Raw genomic sequence first — 25,040 nt, forward strand, 5'->3', positions numbered from 1 at the left:
GATACTTTAACCCTTTCACCACTGTAGACCATAATGGACTCGTCCAGATCAATACATGGTAGAGTCTACTTAAGTTATGTAGGGGTGAAAGGATCAACCACCTACCTTAATTTTGGTCAAATTGAAACTTTTCCTAATTCCTTTGAACACAATTCATAAATGAAGCATCAAACCCGACAAAATCCCCAAACATTCAACAGCACATCAAGCAGACTTAAAATGAAAGCTGTTTTGCTATTGTGCACTGGTGACAGGATACTGCCAAAATCTTGGGCTTAAGACTTTATTCCTATCTTTCACTCAAAGATAACTTATGTATCATCCTTAACATTAATGTTATCAGCAATACAAAGATTTTGAAAAAAAAAAAAAAAAATGAAAATATTTTTAAAATGTTCAATACAATAGCAACGAATCTTTTGCTAAATAAACTATCTAAGCATGGTTAAACTTTGGTACTGAATAACCACCTATGTCAAACGTAACGATGATTGGCCCAGATTGCTAACCTGGGGAATGTGGAGTATACATAAGTCCCACATAATCCAGCACAGACAAATGGTGTATTGCACATTCACAAATACCCTGCAGAGGAATGACTTACTGAACAATGTAACACTAACTAGTTCAATGAAATGACATAAAATATTCTACAATGTGTTTTTTTTTAATCCATAATGGTAATTTCCCTGTCATTAATGGTATGCATGGATAATTTTTTAATCTCATATTTATATTTTAAAGACATGTATACAAAAGTACTAATTTATCCATCATGACAGAAATTTCATACTCGGAAACATGTTTATGTATTACATATAGCCTATACTTGATCTACTATGGTTGGTATTTAGCCAAGTTAATGATGTATGGACTAATTTTGGCAACTTTTTCACCATGCCTATGAAAATTCCTTTCTCCTCAACATTTCATAATCCTCACATTAAGAGTATGTGTATGGTATAGCTGTGTTTCCATGGAATTGACCCATGGAGATGACACCATGGAGATGACCCTTGAATGGTTGGTAATCAATGAATAAATTTCCTCTTCTTTACATGGTTTCTCCTCTCAAAAGGCTGGTGAAAAGCTCTGATCATAACTCAACTGTCTGTATTTGCAGAGCAAGGGTTTCCAACACAAGGTTTGTGAAGCGGAGTCTCCAGTAAACACAAACTGTATGGGCATAGTCGGCATGGCCTTATGATATAAGGACATGGCCTTAGACTTATTTTTAGCTTGGCCTAGGAATTACAGATTGTAGGTGTGGATTGAAACTGCTTGATATGGCCACAGGTGTAACCCAAGACTTGCAGTCATGGTCTAAGACTTGAATTGACTTGTCTGCTGGACACTGTCGTATGAACTGTTTATGTAACCTTAGACTTGCAGCATTGGTGTAACCTAAGACTTGCAGATATGGCTGAAGATTTACACGGACCTGCACAGGTGGCCAAATTACTGCTGGACACTGTCATTTGAATAGTAGGTGTAACCGAAGACTAGGAGGCTTGGCTTCAAAAACTTGCATGAACTTGCAAACGTGGCCATATCACTGACAAATCGCCATATGAGTTGTAGGTGTAATCTTAAAATTTGTAGAGATGGCAGAAGACTAATATGGTCATACAAATTGTAGACAAAGTCCTATGAATTGCCGGTGTGGCCTGATGGCTTGAAGGCATGGATTACGACTTGCTGTTGGTAATGTTATCAGCTGCAGCCTGCTGGGCCTTGATGATGTTGTAACATGCCTGGCACACTCGGACTGGTCTGAGGATCCGAAGTCGACGAATCTCAGTCTCGTACTTACTACATCTGAAAACAGATAATGATTGATGTTACTACTATGTTTACTTGTAAAATTAATCCCATACCAAATTTAGTATTTATCTAATGTTAACAATTATCTATTTCATGATGGAGCTTCAAACCACTTCATATTCAAGATTTGATTCAATATATGAATGTATGTCCCTCAAATAACTATTTGCCATACATTTGAGTTCACACCTGACTGTCCTTGCTAAACGAAATAAAACTAGTAATGTAAGCAGCAGGCTACCTAATGCCCTTTGTACATTCTAAGGACCCATTCTCAGGTGTAATAATTAATAACAAGAGGCCCTCGGCCTGTATCGCTCACCTTGATATCAAAAGTAATCATGGCAAAATATTCTCCAAATAAGATCCAAGGAAATGGGCCAGACCCCAAGGCCAATCCTTGTATCATATCTGTATTAGAGTTTTCATGCCCAGCAATTTAATGTATGGTTATGGGGTGGGGATCTCCACTGCTTCCAAGGTGTGATTCAGAAACTAGGTCCCTAGGGTTGTGGCCAGATCCCAGGATCAATTATAATATCATGACTGCATTTGTCTCTTTATGACCAACAATTGTATATATAGTTTTGGGTTGGGGATATGGTAATAGGGTGGGGATCTCAACCACTTCCAAGCAATAAACTATTTTTTGCCCCACCCTTTAGCCAAGGGGGTCAGCCTCACTACTTGTACAATTTGAATCCCTGCCTCCAATGAATGCTTCTTACCAAATATGATTGATATCCATTGCATAGTTCTACAGAAGAAGTCATTTATAGCAATATAGCCAAATTGACCCCTTTTGGCCACGCCCTTCAGCCCTCTGGGGGGTCAGCCCCACCATTTGTACATTTTTGAATCCCAACTACCTAGGGATGCATCCAGTCAAATATGGTTAATATCAATCTCTTAGTTCCAGAGAAGAAGAGTCGCTTAAAGCAATATAGCCAAATAACCCTTTTTGGCCCCGCCTTTCAGCCCCCTGGGGGGTCAGCCCCACCATTTGTACACTTTTGAATCCCTGCCTCTTATGAATGCTTCTGACCAAATATGATTGATATCCAGCGCATAGTTCTACAGAAGCAGTCATTATAGCAATTTAGCCAAATTGCCCCCTTTTGGCCCCGCCCCCTTGGAGGTCAGCCCCACCATTTGTACAATTTTAAAACTCCACTACCTAGGGATTCTTCCAGTAAAATATGGTTTATATCCAGCTCTAAGTTCCAGAGGAGAAGTCGCTTAAAGCAATATAGCCAAATTGACCCCTTTTGGCCCCACCCTCAGCCCCCTTGGGTGTCAGCCCCACCATTTTGGGGTCAGCCCTACCATTTGTACAATTTTTAATCCCCACTACGTAGGGATGCTTCCAGTCAAATATGGTTGATGTCCATCTTTTAATTGTAGAGAAGTTGCTTAAAGCAATATAGCCAAATTGTCCCCTTTTGGCCCCGCCCCTCAGCCCCCTGGGGGGTTGACCCTACCATTTGTACAATTTTGAATCCCCACCACCTAGGGATGCTTCCAGTCAAATTTAGTTAAATTCCAATCAGTGGTTAAGAAGAAGAAGTCATTTGAAGAAATTGTTGACGTACAGACGAGGGACGAGGGACGCCACATTATGGCATAAACTTTGGACCAGGTGAGCTAATAATAATACCTTGGTAATAATAACTCGAGGTTCTTATATACCGCTTTATCACAACCTAGTTCGTAGGTCGTCTCAAAGCAGTTCACAAATTATTATCCGTGGTTATAGGGCCTTTGCAACCAGCCAACATGTGCTGCCATTTTGGTGCTCACAGCTAGCATTCTACAATTCTAGCACTGCCCAACCACGTACTCATTTACAGCTGAGTAGACTGGAACAAGCGGAGTAAAGTATCTTGCTCAAAGAGACAACACAGTGCCGTGCCGTGCCGTGCCGTGACTCGAACCTGCAACCCTTCTGTCACGAGCCCAGTGTCTTTAAGTAAGGAACTTTGTTTTGACTTTGGCAGGTTTTTTTGGTATATATTGAATATGAGTATATACATTTAATAGCACAAAGTTAACAAAACAAAATATCACATAGTTGAGATATACTGAAGCAGCAGATTTTACTTTAAATGTGTATGGAGTTCTACAAGAGAAGTACTTTAAACAATCTTGTGGCTACAGATATAGAGATGGACACCCTGACTCAAGTATAATGCCCCCCCCATTCAGTGAAGAGCATACAAATAGGTATAATATTCATCATAGTTAGCTAATTTCATTAAGGAGCTATAACCATTCATTATTCAAGCTCAGACTTTTACCCATGAAATAACAGAATATTATGCTAATGACAAGTTTTCTTTATCTTCACCCACTTTTACTTCAGATATCATTCCATAAAACCTTCACAATGTATAAATATTTTATCAAAGAGTGCATGTTTTGAATGATTTTTGTTCTTGAGTGACTTGAGGCTATTTTTTCCTGGTCTTCAGATCAATATACTATAACTCTTGAGAGAATTATTTCAATTGTCGAAAAAACGATAAAGGAGGTTACAGAAATGATTGATCCTCCACTTGTTTGTTTTGAATAGAGTTGTGCATATAATTTGGAAACCCCCTTGGCCTCACTCCCTGGATGCACCCCTAGACCAATCTAAATTCAGACATTGTAAAACATATATCCCAACCTGGAGCAGAAGACCTGTCCACAATTGCGACAGTGGTGTCTGCGTTCTGCGAAGGAGAAGCGGACGTTACACGTTGGACAGGTCTCCGCCCCATCATCCTTCATCCAATGGTCAGCTACTACCTTGCCGGGCTGGTCAGTCACCGTCCAGCTGAATATCCGGCCCTTGGCATCACCAACATACACTGTCTTATGGTCTCTGATGTCAAAAACAAATTAACTATATGTAGTTAGGGCACTTTATTATCCCTTCTTACTTTTTGTATTATTAGTGAAGACTAATAGATACTATTATATTAATATAAAAGGATTTTTTTTATATTTAATTGAAGAAAGTTAACATTTCTTTAAATTTTCAAGTGCCTGGTAGATAAAATCTTAGAATTTTGCAATTATTTAGTATGTCACAAGTTATTAGTAGATGATCTTAGAAAAGAGAAGATGGTCCTGGTATCCATATTGAAAAGAAATTCTGAAAAACCTGATAATCTGATAAAAACTTTCTGGAGGGCTATTACAAAGCTTCTTAAATCAGTTTTTATATGTCTGCTGGGATTAAATCCCTAAAAACATGTTACCTTACTGGTATAATCATTTTAACAAAATCAGTTTTCTGTAAGTTTAAGAAGGAGGGGATAATCCTGGACTTACTTTGACACTGCGATAGCTGTAACAGCTGCTGGGTCCTTATTGTCCTTCCGTTCATAAGCCGTGTGCATTGTAAGTTTGCTTCTGAAAACAAGCTGCCTTTGCCATCGGAAACCTGGAAAATTATCACAAGGCATAAATCACGCAGTCTGGTTTAAAGTAAACATCATAATTATTTTTCAATTTACTTAAGTTTGAAAAACATTTTCACTTTACTGTTTAATTTCAATACTAATAATATATATTAATATGTGCAACTTTTTTTTCAAGTTTCCTAGGAAGGGTGTGAAAAAGTCCAGAAATATCTTTCAAAATGGTATAAAACTGTACTTCATGTTGGTCTGTATCAATCTTTAAGCAGTCTTTTCCTTTGTCTTCTCAAAACCATCACAAACCATAACCACTATCCTGTACTTTTTAATGCCACCGTTTGAAATATCACATCGACAAACAAAATGATATCAGTAATGGTCCATATTTCCGATAGCAGCAAATCAAATTAGACAGAAAATAAAGATACAAAATATGCCTTCAATGAGACCACTAGATCTACTTTTTACATTGTTTACCTTCACGCAGTGCATTGCGTTTTCTAGGTTTCCTTTTCAGCAGATCTTCCATAGTTTTGGGTGAGTTTTTGACTTCATTGTCTGTTATGACCTCGAACTCTGACGATGCAGACTTCGACAGAGTTGTCTCCTCTTTCTCGTCGCCTATCTTTAGGTCAGGGTGACTCTGGCTGCAGTTGATTCCATCAACTGTAAGTGCCGAAAGACAAGGTTCAGACTGACTAGGTATCTGAGTATCACTAATGTTTGATTGGTACATGATGTCCAGTGCATTGAGGGCAGGGTCTATCTCTGCCCCGTCTGTACTCCCCACATCGTCCGCACGACACATATCACTGATGCTACTTGTCGTGCTTATAACACTGCCGTCACGCTCTAAATCACAACGCGAGTCACGCAAGTGTGACGGAATGTGACTCTCACTCTCTGCCGATGACCCCATTTCTATTTCACGAGCTGTCAAATCCGGGTCCTTGAATTCCCGAAGTCTGTCCGCTACAGCTCTAGCATCACAGTAACTGGCACATGATTCTTTTCTCAATGTCATTGGAATGTCGACCACTTCACTGCCCATTGCTTCAGCCTGCTCCTCTACAGGTGTAGCATCACATTTGTCCTTATTCTTTTCACTTTTGTTCTCAATTGGAACTTGTACATGCTCAATAGACCACATCTGTGAGGTAGAACATTCAGAATTAGGTACAATTCACAGCTCTGATGCCTTAAGGTATGTTTACTCTAAATAAAGGTATGTTTACTCTAATTATATAAAAATAAATATCTTGAAAAATGTCCAAATATCATTATTTTTGTTTTTCATCTTGACTTACTGATACTTACTTCATATGTATTCAGTTAGAATTATTATTTTTAAAATATGAAGATTATTTTCGATACGTACAGGCAGTAACCTATATCCTCTGGAACTTTGTTGAGAGAGAATAATTGAAGCGTGACCACTACTTACCCTAACAACTCCATCGCTGCTTCCTGTCATAATCACGTTACGACTGTCCCACTCAATAATCTGTCAAGCAAGCAGGAATTGATGAAACAAAGTTGGATGTGGTAAGAGGGAAAAAAATTCTTTTAAAATAGTCATCATTGCCTGAACATCTAGTTCTAAATCTAAATCTAGTTCAACTATTAAAAAAAAAAAATGAATATGTATTCTTAAAATTTCTTGACACATTTCAATCAGATTTTGTGAAGTTCATTTCATTTAAGAGGATCAGTTTTCTGCAAGGTATGGTTGTGTTGACAATTCATTCTTTGTCTCTTTCTTTTTTCTTATAAAGAAATCTAACTAGACAATTAGACCCCTCCCCTCCCCCATTAGCTGGTAGCCTCATTATATCAGTATGTAGGTAATAAGGCTACATTCGCGTATCCCGGTTGAAACGGTATGTGTGGTGCAGAAATTTTCCACGATAAACGAACACACTTGGACCGATCTATAAGCAGAGCTAAAAATGCAGTTTCGGAGAATAAAAAACAATATATCAAGAATATTATACCCTTCTCTCACGCGTTCACTGAATTACATAACGTATCTTAAAAACTACATGTGGCGTGACATTGTTTAAGAAAGAAATAACGCAAACTGACAATAGTCAGCATTTTAGTTTCGGCCAGGTACTTCTTGACCCCTCAATCTACACGTGCCAAATTTTCCTGAGGTCAGCCTCGGTTCAGATCTGTACCTGTCATTTTCTTTACAGGTTCAACCGGTTCAACCGGATACGCGAATGTACCCTAAGAATGGTGTAAGCTTGATCCATGCCCTTACCTGGGACATGGCGAGACAAAGGATCTGTTGACTGCGGAGAGTAGCTGTGTTCACACAGGCAATCTCCTCCCCGTTGATGGACCAGACGTAAAGATAAGTGCCAGCACAGCTTGCTATGTCTCCCTGCAAGGATAAGTTTCTACATCATTGCATGCACAAAATATCGCCTTTATAATTTCAACTGGTGAAAGAAAACAACTTCTCACTACAGAATGTAACAAATAAATGTAATCTTCCTATAAAAATCCTTCAATGACAAAACTAGTTTCAAACAGGGATATTTTAGATGTGAATATATAATAGTGGATGTGGATGCCAGATATAATTGACAATATAGGAGGTGTAGGGTCTCAAATAATTGTTGACATTTGTAAAGTGGGCCAAGAAAAAAGAATAATTGTGGGTGTGGGAGTTATTCCTCCCTCCCAATATTATTTTCTGAAATAGGTAGGGACACAGTCAAATAGGTAATAAGATAAAAAAAATTAAAGTGTCTCAATGATCTGAAAATGCATCTTTTTTATGAACGAAGTAAAATCTGGCCCATTTTGAGAAGCCTTCTGGAGACCAATTTAGATTTTTTTCTGTGATAAAAAGCCTCTTATAAGATTTAGCTTGACACTAAATAGATATAAGAAATGATAGTCATGTCTATGAGTCAGTGTATTGATATATTTGAGAATAAGTAAAGTACAAGTGCTTACAACTGATAAATTGAGTGATTTTTTTTTATCAAAACCTGGTTAAATTACAGGGAGTCTTTTTTTTCAATATACCGTGAGTTCGTTGATACAGACGGCGGCCACAGGTGCGGAATGTCCTCGTAGCTGTCTGACATAGAGGAGACGACTAAGGTCCCAGATGATACAGCAGCGGTCACGTGACCCGCTGACAATCACGTTGTAAGCCTGAGACGAGGCTAGACACGTCACTGTCTCCAGGTGACCAAACAATGGCTGTTTCAGCACCACCTTCTTCTCCTTGGGACGGTTCTCCCATACATTTACAACCTGTCACAATAGACATCAAACATTAATACAAGTTAAGGAAAAAACTACTATTCTCTTGCATCTAGAATTTAATTTACTTCACAATCTTTATTGGTTGCCCCATTTTGACAGGATTTCCTTTTTCTCCATCTTCCTCTTCAAAACAACACGTTGGTAATACCTAATACAATATTAAATTGATGCAAGAAGGACCACTTTTGGATAATGGATACATTATCTGATAATAATAAAATCTATTACCTGTAACTGAGTAAGATCGGGTTATCTCAGTCGAGTGTTAAGTTTCTGTAACAAAAAACCAACTGAGGCAAAGATTCTCACGCCTCGGTTGGGATGTTACAAAATCTTAGCCTGAGACTGAGATAACCCGATCTTGCTCAGTCACAGGTAATGGATTTTTTCTCTCGCACCTTTTAATTCGAAAAAATATATATATTCAATTTTGCTAAAAACTACAAGTATCTCGCCCCGGGCCTCAAATGATAATGACCACTTCACTACTTAAGCTATATTTGAATGCTTCCACATACAAATGTATTCCGTCCTTACATAGATTACAACATATTTCACAGTGTAGATTATATTTTATCTACAACACCAAACATCTAACAACATCAAAACTATACATATAACGACAAAATAGACATTTATAATGCTAATTGTCAATTTCAATCGGTAAATGCGTGGATGAATACATCGCAGTGTCATAATTCCACGAAATGTTTTGTAAAGGTACAAGACAGATCGGACGAGATAGAAAAATCTAGCAGTGGGTATGACGTGGGATACCTCTGTCTGAGTTGCGAGAAGGTATAGTCCATTTACAAAGATATGGAGATTAACATGAGTGTCATGTCACTGATAAAAACTGCTACTCTGAATCACTTTATTTTCACGTGAACTATAATTTGTGAACTCTCCTGTAGGTTCTATACTACAGATAGATTTTTTTGTGTAAATTTGTGAAATATTCAACAAATTCATGAGAAGTAGCTTTATAGTATTTCTGCTATAAACATGTGAGATGAACACTTACACAACTGGTACCGCCTGTGATAAAGATTTTGGCGTTAGGGCAGGTGGAACACAGAATCTCTCCATTGTCTAGCGACTCGTACACACTGATGGCCTGTCAACAAAGCAATACTCATTATAATGTTACAAACAATATAACTCCCCTTGAACGCCCAACAATCTGTTACAGAGCCTACATCTCGTCCACAGTACCAAGTTATGTTTCACTCAAGCCACTTCATTGTCTGATAATGGATTTCTTCAGGCCTGCATATTTCTTAATACACCTGCAAACATGCAAATTTTCTCCAGGAGATCTTAGAAGTTGCGACAATGACAAAGAATGTTATAAAAATTTAACAGCCATCCTCTCATTACAGCATCTTGTAAAACAAACTTTTCCTATCTGACCACACCTACCTTTTCTGACTCATAGTTTCCAATCCGTACACTTTGATCTGCAAATCCCCAGGCCAGGTATCGGTTGTAGATGGGAGGGATGAGGACTTTATTCTGTTCCACGGCCAGTACATATTTCTCATGTTGAATGATCTGGCCTACAGCACTCTTCAACTCTGCAAAGAACAATGTTGTGCTTATTTACTGCTGTAGTCCACCATAATGTTATGAATAACAATTTTTAATGATATAAGAAATAAATATACAATGTACCACTATTTTTAATGATATTAGCACTGTACCTTTAATAGTCTGTTTTGTGGGTCGGAGATTGTCGACATTGTGGAAAAATAATTTCTCCGCCATTGCTGCAGGTATAGATCCCATGGGAATAGGATCCAACAGTTTGATATTCAGGCGTTTTTGAGGATGAAGCTTCTTAAACAGCTGTAACAAATGAAATTATACCAGTTAATAATACCATCAAAACATCAACCTCATTTTAAATCAAATCATGATCATTCCTTCTTAAAAAAATATCTATTTTGAATAAAACATCTTGATTTAAAAGCAATTTTCACCCTTTGAAATCAAATTATTTCATAGAAAGTTTGCTCTTCATCAGTCATGGTGAGGAAAAATTAAGTAGATTCTATGTCATTCCATTTTGAATGACTGCATTTTTTGTTTTTGAATGATTATATGTTTATATGTTTTAGATAAAATCATTTCCTTTTGAAATGATTATGGAGTTGAAATTACTAGAAACTTTACCTGTTTGGGAATCTGGCCAAAGTTGTTGATGAATCCAATGGTGGCATTTCTCTTGAGAGGGTCGTCAATACTGTAGATGTCAACATTACCCTCGTAGAAGAGATGGTGGAACACATTGACAGCCTCTACGGCAGTCTGGCCCTGCTGTTTGTAGCCAAAGATCAGATCTATCCACTCATGGAGGTGGGCACTCACATAGTCACTCTCCAGAGCCTGAATAGGGAAAACTGTCAAATGAAGGGCAACTCAACACCTAACAAAACGGTCCTTGTCTAAACATTAATAAAATATTTATGATAATTTTAATATTAAAGTTTAATGACATACTGATGCATTACCTTGTCTCTATTCATTCAGACGCCATTAGCAGACCAAAATGTGAGTAACAAATACCGATACTTAAAACTTTATAGACATTTAGAAATACACACCGTATATAATCATTCGTGTTCACTTTCTTTCACAAAATTAATGTGCATTTCAAAATGATATCTTTGAAATCATTAACTCTTGCATTCTGCAGATACAGTTACACAGAGTCAATTTAAATTGTTCATATAAATGCTGTACTCGTATTTACATTGCTACTATAAATGAAGTGAAACTAAATGCACAATGAAAATTTAGTAAAACACAGTGGAATTTGATTTTGTAACGTCAAATATTGGCGAGTTCCATATGATGTCTTTCTAAATACAAAATGTAGTTTTATTCTATTTCACATACAAACATATAACAATCAATCTTTTTTTTTTTTTTTTTACAAAGGGCTGCCTATTTTTCACAAAATATATTTTAAGATACTGTTTAGAGGTTCAATACAGCTGCCTGCAAGGCTGGGAGTCAGACCTGCAACTTACAGCACACTGTAGTTTGAATGTTACAGATAGACTCTAGACCTCATGGTTAGTTAGTAGCGTAACCGCCCAGCAATGGTACAGTCATATCAGGCCTACGAGACCTCTAAGATGACCAGGACTGGTTTAGACCAATTTTTGGCGACCAACATACCTCTCTGTGGGCTCTGATGAACTCCCTCGAGTCTTCGCGCGCCCATGGAGGGAGTACGACGTCGTGCAGCTGGACACCACTCTGTTTACAACCTACATAAAACAGTGATGGTGTTATACATAAACAATCTGTTAACATTGACATTTCTTTAATAAAGAAATAAAGTGCTTAAGCTTCACTTAGAAACAACAACAAAATTGAAATTTGTTCTGAAGAAAACCAAAAAACAAATACTTACCCAGATCAAAATTATTTGTATTTTTTAAGAATTCAGGCAGATAGAAGAATTCTGGGATGAGCTCCTTTACGTCAGCCATGTTGTTTTTGGAAGCTGACAACCAGTTTTCTTTAACGCTGTGAAACATCCTGTCAGCTAAATCAAAATGTCCTCCCTAGTAACAAAAACAAATATTGAACACAACCGTTCCGGTGCATTTCTGCTACATCTACTGTAAATGACCTATAAATCACCCTATCTCAGATAAGCACACCCATTTATTTTCCAAAAGATAAATGTTAACTTATAAATGTGCCCTTGATTGCATGTCAATGACCTTATTTTATCAATGCACAAGTTGAATTTATAAACCATCAAAAATCCTTTAGTTGCTACATGTGTTGGCTTCATATTTTTCAATATGTATAAAACAGTTTTTTTAAATGTGCGGTAGCCTGGAAGACTTGTAAAAGGAGGTTAGTTACCTGGAGACTGAGGAAGTGTTGAGTGAAAGGTTCCATCCTGAGGAGGTAGGAGGCCACGATCATGGCCGACGAGTAGTGGGTCCCATAATGGTAGGGCGGTGTCTCTCCTGCAGGAATATACAAAGTGAACTTAGTAGTTCAGGCATGAAAGTAAAGAAACGTAGGATAATAAAATCCCTGTTATATTTTGTACTAGGCTGATTTAGTTTATATGTTATAAACAATCTAAGAGACTCGGAAATGTTCTGTGATAAACGAAAGCATTGGGAATAAAAAATGTCCGACCTAATACATGGTTACCATCCCTCAGAGATGTCTGTGTAAGAGATACGCCTCTAATTGGTTTTTCAATGTGGGAGATTTTGCATGACAGCAATTTATTAAATTAAAATGGTTTCAAAAGACTCATTTCATATTCAATAGATTATTAGTTGATAAAGTGTAATCTACCAAATTATTGTATGTCACACAGGCTAGTCAAATTATCTTGGACATTGCTGTAGTCAAGCCTCGTTAATCCAACCATCACTTTTGTGGTTGTCCCACTATCCAGCCAGCAGGAGGACTTTCCCTTTTAACAAGTGTCCCAGAAATCCAGCTGAAGTTGGCTTGATTAATGAGATTCAATAACAGATGAAACACCCACCTTGAGGGTCATCCCAATCCTGGTAGCGTTTCCTGAATTGCTTCAGCCGGTCAGGTGTCTGGGCCCCCATGGGTTTAGACAGATCGCGGAATGTCTCAGCCTTGTACAGGTCCAGTTCCTGTGAAGACATGCAATGTTAATGACAAAACTCGTTCTGTACAACATAACACATGGTTATTTTGACCACACTTATCGTGGAAAAAGTTCTTAGGATTTTTCCTGGACTCAATTGCTCATGAAAATGTCATCTGAGTGTAGTTTGTTATAAAAAGTTTTGACAGTACCAGCTTTTTACATGATGTTGCAGTTAATTAATGTAGTATAAAGGTACAACTAGCATATGATAGCCAAGTCAAGGAAAACGTTGTTGCATGTATAATATTTAACAGGAGTCAACATAAAATCTAATTTCCAATACATCTCCTCATTCGAAAATCATGTTTGAGACATCTATGATTTGGCGAAAAAAATCATCAATCTAAATTGATTCAGAAATCCATTGTAAGATTTTAAGATGTACCTCAAACATAAAAACTGCATCTGAAATAAATTTAATTGACCATATGTTGACCAAGTACATGTATTTAGCTTGCATCTCCCCTTTTTAATTGAAAGGCCTAGTTGACAGCCTACCTCTGAGTCGTAGTCAGCCACAATCCAGGGAAACACGGGGTACTGCATCAGGTCATTGTAGGATCGCCCGGCCAGTGTATTAAGATGCATCAGATACTGAAAGTTGTTAATCTCACCTCTCTGGGGGAACAGGAAAATGGTAATGAAATTTCATTCAGAATTTTTGGTAGAAACATCTAAAACTTCAATACTTTCATGTACATGGAAAGAAAACCGTCATCATTCACACAGTAACAGTTTGGTAAAACACAAAGAGCACAAGTCTCAAATATTCTTACTGTAACATGACCAGTTACTATCAATGATTTATTTCAGTTCCTTTCTCTTTCAGCACAAATAACAGTTAAATCGGATAATGAGAAAGCAATGAAAAATATGTCATTCACTGATGCTGGTGGCTTAGGGTAAAAGGTTGGATCTCGGTATAGTTAGTAACTTTAACAGTTGTTCCCATCTGATGAAGCTTCTCAGTTTTTGAGATTGAGAAAAAAACTTTTAACACATTTTCACAATTCTTATTTTATTTTATTACATTCTTTGAGTCATCTATCATATTTGAAAGGTACTTGTAGACAGTCAAATAGTTCCAATTTCTACCAGAATTTCTGAAGTTTTTCTGGAATAACTCCGCTAGATGATTAATACAACATGCAAATTGTGACAATAAATAGCATATTTCATTCACATTCTCAAAATTGAGAAACCAAATTAAGCAAGTTAGTACCATATGAATACCTAATACTTACTTCCCATCTTTGTGTGACAGATTTCTCACCAATCAAGTTGCTGATTAATCCAGATCTGTGGAAAATAATTATTACAACATCCATGATCTTCTCTATGATTACTATTTAAGTCCATATTGTCAACAAATAACAGGAACATTTTTACAATAAAGATACAAGAAGAAAATAAATAAATTTGATACAAGAAGAAAATATATAAATTTATGTAAATCATTTTTCTATTTCTCAATTGAAAACATTATCCCATAAATTCTGTTAAGATATATATTACAAATCTAAAAGAATGACATTATTATACCACTTTAAATTTAACTGATCTATGAACTTTTTCAAGTACATACCCTGCTTCCACCTTGGCACTGTGTTTCTGCCCAGACACAGACTGCTGGGCATTGTCTGTCATTGAGGTTGCCACTGCCATGAACCTGGGACACAGGAATAACAAAAGCCATGTAGGTTTTGTAAACTGTACCAGCTATTCTCAACTATGTTTTCCATGTTAACCATTATAGGTTACTGTAAATGGGGCTATTTTAACCACAGCCTATTTTAAGACTTTTTGTACTGATTCGAAGGTGCTAATCGATACATCAGGGATCATGATTGGAAAACTTCACAAATTTTATTTAGTATGGTATCATCGGCCATTGAATATGTCCTACTTTTCTGTGAAAAACATGGATCAGAATGTTCAGTACATGTAACACAAGTTGCCTCAGACAAACAGTCTACACCAAAGTTTGTATCATAGAAACAGTTTGTAAACATATAAGAGCTATTCCATAATTTATCGTATGGTGGAGGTGGGTTGTTGGGTTGTAACCAGATCTGCCTACCATTCCTTATATCAAATTGCTTTTAAGATTTTATGGGTGGTTGGGTCTCTGAAAATGTGTCTGCCACCCCTTTCCTACGGTTGATTATGGAAAAGGCTTAACCATGAATAAAAGTACCAACAAATGTTTCATGCAGTTTATTTCCCTGGTCAAAACTTACTTTGCATAAACTTTGTTCCTGAGTTTCCGTGGGAATGCTAATAAGTAGTTTCTTCCGTCCGCTGAGAAGAATTCCACTGCTATGGGCTGTAATAAATACCTCCGCTTGTGGACCTCTCGTATATCTTCATGGGCAAACTTGCTACATCTGCAAACAAAAATATTTTGTCATTAAAAATGCATTTAGGGTGGTCGAGTGGTGCAGTGGAGAATGCACTCGACTTTTAGCAAGACGGCCAGGGTTTGATTCCCCTATCAGAGGTGGAAAGGTACTGGGTCACCTGCCCGACCATGTGGGTTTTCTCCAAGTACTCTGGTTTCTCCTCACATCAAGACCCCCCACACCCCACACGCCAACATCAGGGCCAACAAGAGTGATTTTATTTTTGTGTGGTTCTGATTTAAAATATACATGCTTGCAGTGAAAATAATAATTGTAAAGTTCAGTCATATTTATAGAAAAACTTATTTTATGTTTCTGAAGATAGGACTTTTTTGATTTTCTGTGAAACCAAGACTGTCAGTTCAGTGAATCTGTTAGAACTTACATTCGTATCTGTGTACCTGTGCCTTTTGTGCTTTTTGGGATGATTGGATCATGAAGACTGCAAGTACAAAAACAAAATATAGCTATAGATAAACAATAAAGATAACATCAATCACTTGAAAATGATACATAAATAATTTGAAATAGTTGTGAAACTATCTTCCTTTTAGGAAGTAAAATTTTACAAGGCCATATATAAGACATTTAGAATGTGTTCTTTCACCTACAACATCTAAATTTTCATATAAATGAGGAATGATGTAACAGCCCATCAATGCAAAACTGTAATTCAGACCAGAAAATAGATTATACAACTCTCTCTACTAGTACAAGTTAATGTTATATAGATTATACAACTCTCTCTACTAGTACGAGTTAATGTTACATAGATTATACAACTATCTCTACTAGTACAAGTTAATGTTATATAGATTATACAACTCTCTCTACTAGTACAAGTTAATGTTATATAGATTATACAACTCTCTCTACTAGTACAAGTTAATGTTATATAGATTATACAACTCTCTCTACTAGTACAAGTTAATGTTATATAGATTATACAACTCTCTCTACTAGTACAAGTTAATGTTATATAGATTATACAACTCTCTCTACTAGTACAAGTTAATGTTATATAGATTATACAACTCTCTCTACTAGTACAAGTTAATGTTATATAGATTATACAACTCTCTCTACTAGTACAAGTTAATGTTATATAGATTATACAACTCTCTCTACTAGTACAAGTTAATGTTATATAGATTATACAACTCTCTCTACTAGTACAAGTTAATGTTATATAGATTATACAACTCTCTCTACTAGTACAAGTTAATGTTATATAGATTATACAACTCTCTCTACTAGTACAAGTTAATGTTATATAGATTATACAACTCTCTCTACTAGTACAAGTTAATGTTATATAGATTATACAACTCTCTCTACTAGTACAAGTTAATGTTATATAGATTATACAACTCTCTCTACTAGTACAAGTTAATGTTATATAGATTATACAACTCTCTCTACTAGTACAAGTTAATGTTATATAGATTATACAACTCTCTCTACTAGTACAAGTTAATGTTATATAGATTATACAACTCTCTCTACTAGTACAAGTTAATGTTATATAGATTATACAACTCTCTCTACTAGTACAAGTTAATGTTATATAGATTATACAACTCTCTCTACTAGTACAAGTTAATGTTATATAGATTATACAACTCTCTCTACTAGTACAAGTTAATGTTATATAGATTATACAACTCTCTCTACTAGTACAAGTTAATGTTATATAGATTATACAACTCTCTCTACTAGTACAAGTTAATGTTATATAGATTATACAACTCTCTCTACTAGTACAAGTTAATGTTATATAGATTATACAACTCTCTCTACTAGTACAAGTTAATGTTATATAGATTATACAACTCTCTCTACTAGTACAAGTTAATGTTATATAGATTATACAACTCTCTCTACTAGTACAAGTTAATGTTATATAGATTATACAACTCTCTCTACTAGTACAAGTTAATGTTATATAGATTATACAACTATCTCTACTAGTACAAGTTAATGTTATATAGATTATACAACTATCTCTACTAGTACAAGTTAATGTTATATAGATTATACAACTATCTCTACTAGTACAAGTTAATGTTATATAGATTATACAACTCTCTCTACTAGTACGAGTTAATGTTATATAGATTATACAACTCTCTCTACTAGTGCAAGTTAATGTTACAGAGTACACATACTCTGGAGGTAGACTGTCGATGTCACGAATCTCGCGTGTCCTCAGCATAGTAAAACCGTCTATAACGTAGAAGTGTTCCCGGCCAAACAGCAGCAGGCCTTCTGCTGTATCTAAGCCCAGTATTCGTGCACATCGGAAGATGTTGGTTATCTGTCAGCGAATAAATTGAGATAAATAAATAAAAAGTCCCCTAATTTAAATAGTATAGATAATAAACAAAAATCACTTGAAAACTAACCATAACGGAGAAAAAAATGAATGGAATATTTTTGAAGGGATAAACTTGGTGCAACATTATTTAGTCTGTATTACAACAGCTATTCAGTTGACTTAAGCTATGTGTTTCAGATATCATTATAATAAGAAATGTGTGCTACTTTTGTTCCAGATATATAGTGTCATATAATCTAAATACCAAGAATACTACTTCAATACAGTGTCACTTGTAGTTTTTATTTTAGGCAATTTCTTATTGCAAGTATTAAACTTTCAATTTTCCAAAGCAAACTTACTCAGTACTACATATCACTGTAAATTTCATTGATTTTTACTTTGTAACCCTAACTGGTACACTATTAACCAACTTCTTAATCTACCTTTATGTTTTTTATACTATGTTATATAAGCATATAACTATGTCAGATTATATTCTTTGCTATATAAGCATGGATGTATGTAAGGCAAATGCCATTTAACTGACGAAAACCTTTTGCATGAAACTATGCATTCTGTGGTATTTTTTTAACCAAGATAACTGTGATAAAATCTTAGAATTAATTTTTGTGTAAAAAACTAAAAAATATCTTTTAACTAATTAACACATGTATATAACTTACAAGAGGATCATGTAGAAGATTAGCTTTTTTTTTTAGCTAAGCATGTATTTTATCCTCAATAAATCTAGTAATCATTCCTACTTTAACCGTCCCTGTGGCCTCACCTTCTCGCCTTCACCGAGGATCCTGAGGATGGTCTGGTTGTTGTCTGATTTTCCCCCAGTGTGCACCTCTGTTACAGTCTCACCAGCATTCTCCTGACTGTCTGGTTTGTCCATGTCGCCCTCCGTTGTTGACTCGTCAAGGTCATCATCAGGCTCAGATGTTTTCGGGCCACTTGAACGTGGCAGTAGCTTGGGCATGCTCAGCATATCTTCATGACAATGGGAACAGTGGTAATTGTTAACTTATATACCTTCGATCTTGATTATCATAAAGGCTAAGTTGTTTTGAACACAAACAGGAATTGTCTGTTTCCTTTGTCAAGCAAAGAGTGTAAAATAATTTTATTCATACCAAACTGATGAATTTTATTCTGAATCGTGTTTGTCCATAAGGAAACAGTGATTCCATCTGTCAATGAAATTTGTTTCTTTATAATTAATGTCCCTGAAAATAATTCTTGTCATTCATATCTTTAAAAATGCTTTTGTATTTCAACAGAATATAGACCTAACTGATATTTTAGGCGAATAAGCTAACTTTAATCTTTTGAAAATTCATAACCTTGAATATTAATTTAAATTAAAGGTAATACATTTTTCTTCCCAGAAATTAATATAAATACATACGAAAATCTTGCATTGGAAGATGATATCTTAAGATCAACATTGACATGCCTTTGTTACGACACTTACCCACTGGAGAGCTGTCGTAATCCTGTCCGCCTCCTGAATTCCCCGTCAGTCCACTATCAACACCCATCTGGATGGGAAGTATCTCCTTGCCATGCTCTACCAAGGTCTGTGGCCGGTACCGCTCATAGTATTCCTTGCTATCAAAGCTCATAGCTACCTTGTACTTCAGGGGCTGAAACACCAGACAGCAAAACAATGACATAAAACCTTTAATATATGATGGGGTGGCAAAGTGGATAGTATACTAGCCTTACACCAAGACAGCCAGAGTTCAATTTCCTGACCAGACGTAAAAAGGTATGGGGTCACCTGTCCGAACCACATGATTTTTCTCCAGGTACTTTGGTTTTCTCCCACATTAACACCCAGTTTAAGTTTTTTTCTGGTCAGTATACATATTCATCAATGTGCAAATTCAATATGAAAATATGCAAACTGTTTCAAAACTTTGAAAAATGTCTCAAACATTTGGCACTTGAAGATCTCTGGAAGAGGGGGAGAATCGCAACTAACTAACCTTTTTTCAAATTCTTCACACAATTTGCATATTTTCATATCTGATCATTCGAAGATGTTGGCAGTAATAATTTATTTTAGATTTTTTAATTTCGTCCATCCTTATTTCCCAAAGTTTATTTCAAATTTAAAAAGGTGCATGTACTTGAAACATGAAAATTGTTTAAAAATGAGTTTTTCAGGAATGGACTCTATTCGAAAGCATTTAATATCCATTCAAGTCCCAAAAAATTGTCTGAATATGGTGCATTTTACCTCTGAGTGAATATACTGAGGGCCTCAGTGATATTTACAGATAAATATACAAGTATAAGATTGAATTCATAAGAAATTAGAAATATGTTAACAAAATTTCACACTCACACTGTCTTCCATGTCAGGTCTGTAGGGGTAGTGTTGAAAGAAGATATCATTCTTCACCATTTTCTTCCTCATACGACATGGACCTGCAGAACAACACATTTCGTTTTATCCTTTTTTTCCAAACAGGTCAGTTTAAATGTAAACATACAAACAGGCTACAGGCGAAACCTTTTCAATATTAAATATGTTATTGTTTATTTCACAAGTTAAAAAATTTATGAATAAATCTTGTATTATCAAAATGATAAGAGCAAATGGCGAAATGAAGTAATTCAGGGCATAGAAGCAATTCAACTTTCATAAAATAGTTTTTAGATTTGAGAATGAATCTATTACAGAGTATCAGTCTTTAGGGTTAATAAGCGTTCAACTCTGTAATAGTAAAACCTAAACCTATGCTGCCAAACCCTCTTACTAGGGGAGATAACTCACCTTCAGTCATATCCGACTGCCACTTGTCCAGTCGACCTCCCAGGTGTGGCCCCCACAAGCCCTTCTCTCGTAGCAGTTCTCCCTCTGTCTGGCTCCACTCCTCAGCAAGGTATTTTGCCATATGTTCTTGACCCTGAAGAATGTTAATAAACTCATCGTTATATTTAACGTAGACTATGCTCTTCAATATTATGCGTCAAATTTATTCATCAATTAGAAATCTTCAATTACCAACATGCAAGCATCTTTTAAATTAAGAAATATTATCTATTGCTTCTATAACAAGTTTTTTAACTTTCAATATGATTTAGACCTCAAGATTCAAAATCACCATACCCCAAGGGAGATCTAAAACCAACGTCAGATGTAAGGCTAATTGGATCCGTTAAGGAAACAGTCAAAATATTTCATGACATGCAAAATAACTTCAAGCAAAAATTATCCTGAAAGACTTACATGTATATACTGCTGAAACTGAAGCTCAGACAAGTCTTTGACTATAGCCATGTGTGTGAGTGTCCAAGAAATATAGTCCTGCAGAAACAATAGGAGGATACACTGTACAACATGACATTTGTAGGTGGGCTTTTTCAGCTATGTTTAGAAAAAAATCTTGAAAATTTATCACTTGAAAAAGTGTGAAGATTTGTGAGGTATTCAACATACCAAAATATTCAATTAACCAAAGTCCAAACTTTCACCAACAAAAGAAAGATATAACACAGCTTTATTATAGAGTGTAACACTTTTGAAAGGAGATTCATATCAATGAAAGGTAGCATATCACCTTAAGGAAATGGTGAATTGTGTGTGAGATACTCACAGTCATGTGAACATTAGATGAGGGGGAGGACTTGAGAGGCAGCTCTTTCTTCTTGGTTCTTGTTGCAAATCTTAGCATACCACTGCCAACCTTCTGTAGTTTCTGTCAACATAACATCACAAACACAATAAGACAAGCTCTCAGCATGCCAATCTTCCAACCTTCTGTATTAATTTTTATCAAATTAACAAAATCACAAAACAACATAAAAGACAAAAAGTTTTACATGTATTAGTTTACATGCAAACAAATCTTGGCATGCAATATTAACAGTATTTAAAATCATAATTTATGTTGTGCTCATTTGGTAGTTATCAACTACATTTTAAATTCATACTCCAGAAGAAATGTTCCCAAGTATGACCTTTTTAGCTCGGAACAAACAAAACAAATCTGAAAATATATGGATTTAATCATAATACAAAGTGTAAAATAACTTAACACTGTAATAATTACTGGGAAATCACTCATTTCGAGGTGTTTTTTATTTCGTTGATTTCGTAGGCACTCATTATCTACAAATTCATAGGTCCATGAAGTAGTTACAAGTTTGACATAAAGCTTTTCTCCATATGAGTGGGTCCACATGACCCACAAATTCATGAACCAAAGAAATTTTGATTTTTTTTAGGAAACCACAAAATTTGGGCCCCCCTGAAAATATATGATTTCACAGTAATTGATTGGTAAATGCTATTACTGTATTGTATCAGGTAACTTTTGGCCAGTCAAATTTTCGCCCTTCGCCCACGATATCAGTTTTTGCCCAGTGTTAATTTTGTCTGTAATATTCAATTACTATGTTATTTATATTTTCTGTAATGATAAATTTTCCATTATTATGAATGGCGGAAAGGCGAAAACAAAACTTCAGCGAAAACTTCTTGGTACACAGTACCTCTCTTAAACAAATAACACAGGGACTTACTGATTGTATTTGAGCTGGAAGTCTCTCTGTATAGGAAACGTTGCCCTTTCTCTCCGAGTCAGCATACCCTATCCACACCTTGGAGGCACTCTCCTGTATCAAACCCCTAAACACACAATACCTTAACATTATCATTTCGTCACAAAAATATTTTTGCATTCTTTATAAGCAGACATTGTCATAACATAATTGAATTTGTGAATGGAATTCACAAATATTTTTAAAGACGAAAAGAGTTAACGATGCCTTGGCCATCTACTTATTACAGGTATTTCACACAGAAAATATAACAGCTAGCAGTACCTTAAGTTTTTATCTTGTAGAGCTGATGATCTTACCTAACAGAGTTGAGATCTGGAGATGTTATCTTTGCGCTAGATGGGTCCATGTTGTTCAGCTGAGTTTTAAACACTTCTTCAAGCACCTAATCCAGGAAGACGAAGGAAAAATTACATTTTAAAAGATATAAATTGCAAATCATAGGCTGATATATCATCAATATATACATACCTTTAAAAAGACAGTAAAAGGATACTTTTATAAAAAATAAAAAAATGACTTAACCTTTTGAAAAGACATACAGTTTCTCCCATACAGGTGTTGTGATGTAATTTTTAACAGGCCTTAAACACCATCTATACAAAAATTTCCACATACCGGTTTTTTACAGGCATACAACTCCTCCCAGACACGTTTGGCTGCATTGGCCACCAGGTGGTGCCCTTCTATGACACTGGAACTGAGCTCCATGCAGGCAAGGTCTGCCACCTCCTCTGTCAATTCTTCGCCTTCCTCCATGTTAACGTGCCACGTTGTACGCATAGCCTTACCCCCGTGTAGGTTGGAAGCACTGAAACAGAGGCCAAACATATTTGACCCTTTCAAGTGTGTTTCTAACTGATCAAAGATAATTTCTGATTATACAAATTCAGTAAAGAGGTTTCTTTCTTGGTATGCAAAGCAATTGATGCTTACATGATCTGCTTAATGACAATTTCCTAAAGAAGATAGTTACGGAAAAAAACATGGTAAACACCTATATAATGGCCCTCATTTCATTTCCTACCTTGCTTACCATCAGCATGTTTCAAGTTTCTCCGAGCTGTTTTCTTTTCACAAATTCCTTCATATATTTCCCTCAATATACCAATATACCACATTATAATCCCAGAAGGCTGCTGGATAAAGGGGTTCTTTCCGCAAATTGAGAGGTTTATGTGAGAATGTTTCAACAATGACTTCTATAATCCAAGGACACCGTAAAAACCACTTATAGCTTGGTTTTTAAATTTCCTTGTCTATACCTTCCAATGATGCCTATTTTACTGCTTCTGACATCATACCTACTGCAGAAGTGAGAGTTTGAAAGACAAGATCAACACGGTTATCAATGTTGACCAGTCATTTACTTCTGGACCTTGATTTCAAGTACACTGACCACACTGTAAATCTGGATTTACATTGTTTATGTGTTTGTTAGCACTTTTGCCTTTCATTTGAATTTAAATTCCAAAACAATTCTAAAACATTCAGTTTTTAAATGTCCTAACGTTTTTGACTTTTTGTTCTTTTTTATCAGCAAATGATAGAAATGACTTGTTTGAGTCTTGCATTTTTTATATTTCTGCTTTCCGATACTTACAAGTCATTCATTGATTATCAAAATTATCCTAAAACAAAATTTGCTAAAAGCTTGCAAATATTTGAACATTTTCAACCATATTACATGTAATCTGATGACAACCTGATTATGACAGACATAGAATGTACGGTGCAAACCTTTCACTATACCCACCTTACCATGCTGACTTACCCTTATGTAGATATGAGGTACTGAAATGACAATACCACTGACGGTCATTCAATAACAGCTCAGTCCGTTTACCCTACCATAACCATGGAAATGGAAGTCACCTGCCCAATACTACTTTTGTGATTGTGTTTTAAACAGTTTATTTACATGAACTTATATTTGTAGATCATCCCTACTTGTGAATTAACGTGAAAATATATATCAGATTTCAATTATTAACATAAGTTAAATTTTGTGACCATTTTAACCCTTTTCATACCCAAAATAATCACAGTTTCTTGAAGAAGTCTTGCTTTTCACCTCAAATATCTAGATCTTGACTTCTAATAGAAATTCATCATCACTTTGAATCGGATACCACCTGTCCTATATAAAACAGTATCCTATCACACATAGACAAAGTGTACCTCTGGCTGGGGTCCTCTGTGAGCTGGAGTAGACAGTAACACAGACACACGAGGAACTCCTGGTCATAGTTGGCTGGCCCGAATACCAGGCCACGGTTACTGGTCAGTTTGTGGAGAGCGTCCAGGACTATGGTCTGTACGGCCATTGACTGTACAGGCCGGGACAGTTGGAACAGCACGGTCCGGTTCAGTGACCGGTATATCAGATCAAGTGAGATTCCTGATGCTGAAATGACAAGTTTGCAAGTCAAAAATCCCATGTGCTGTGCAAAGTTGCCATTTATATGTAAATGTTGTTTTTGCATGGGCTTCCCAGTTATCCGGTGATAATCTGATTTGAGTTCATTTAAGTTTTCATAACAGCGTTG

At 35.9% G+C, this 25,040-nt stretch overlaps 1 protein-coding gene across 3 annotated transcripts in view; it reads right to left on the reverse strand.

The window, feature by feature from the left end:
• LOC110448583 (WD repeat and FYVE domain-containing protein 3-like) overlaps nt 1–25,040 on the reverse strand; it is a 63,039-nt gene continuing 37,999 nt past the window's right edge. For all 3 annotated transcript variants that reach the window (XM_021494903.1, XM_021494902.1, XM_021494901.1), the window contains 31 exons: nt 24,673–24,898; nt 23,110–23,302; nt 22,791–22,876; nt 22,453–22,558; nt 21,525–21,626; nt 21,158–21,235; nt 20,702–20,834; nt 20,270–20,352; nt 19,391–19,562; nt 18,698–18,906; nt 17,759–17,907; nt 15,976–16,032; nt 15,429–15,575; nt 14,774–14,857; nt 14,433–14,487; nt 13,687–13,806; nt 13,054–13,171; nt 12,408–12,514; nt 11,944–12,097; nt 11,706–11,797; nt 10,695–10,907; nt 10,223–10,367; nt 9,942–10,096; nt 9,544–9,636; nt 8,274–8,507; nt 7,498–7,620; nt 6,676–6,735; nt 5,709–6,381; nt 5,143–5,254; nt 4,493–4,690; nt 1–1,818 (listed from right to left, as the gene is read on the reverse strand). In XM_021494903.1, coding sequence (XP_021350578.1) covers nt 1,689–1,818; nt 4,493–4,690; nt 5,143–5,254; nt 5,709–6,381; nt 6,676–6,735; nt 7,498–7,620; nt 8,274–8,507; nt 9,544–9,636; nt 9,942–10,096; nt 10,223–10,367; nt 10,695–10,907; nt 11,706–11,797; nt 11,944–12,097; nt 12,408–12,514; nt 13,054–13,171; nt 13,687–13,806; nt 14,433–14,487; nt 14,774–14,857; nt 15,429–15,575; nt 15,976–16,032; nt 17,759–17,907; nt 18,698–18,906; nt 19,391–19,562; nt 20,270–20,352; nt 20,702–20,834; nt 21,158–21,235; nt 21,525–21,626; nt 22,453–22,558; nt 22,791–22,876; nt 23,110–23,302; nt 24,673–24,898 — 4,607 coding nt within the window. In that variant the 3' untranslated portion in view covers nt 1–1,688. The remainder of the gene's footprint in view (nt 1,819–4,492; nt 4,691–5,142; nt 5,255–5,708; nt 6,382–6,675; nt 6,736–7,497; nt 7,621–8,273; nt 8,508–9,543; nt 9,637–9,941; nt 10,097–10,222; nt 10,368–10,694; nt 10,908–11,705; nt 11,798–11,943; nt 12,098–12,407; nt 12,515–13,053; nt 13,172–13,686; nt 13,807–14,432; nt 14,488–14,773; nt 14,858–15,428; nt 15,576–15,975; nt 16,033–17,758; nt 17,908–18,697; nt 18,907–19,390; nt 19,563–20,269; nt 20,353–20,701; nt 20,835–21,157; nt 21,236–21,524; nt 21,627–22,452; nt 22,559–22,790; nt 22,877–23,109; nt 23,303–24,672; nt 24,899–25,040) is intronic.

This window comes from Mizuhopecten yessoensis, unplaced genomic scaffold (genome assembly GCF_002113885.1).
Source record: "Mizuhopecten yessoensis strain PY_sf001 unplaced genomic scaffold, ASM211388v2 scaffold4121, whole genome shotgun sequence".
Taxonomy (NCBI): domain Eukaryota; kingdom Metazoa; phylum Mollusca; class Bivalvia; order Pectinida; family Pectinidae; genus Mizuhopecten; species Mizuhopecten yessoensis.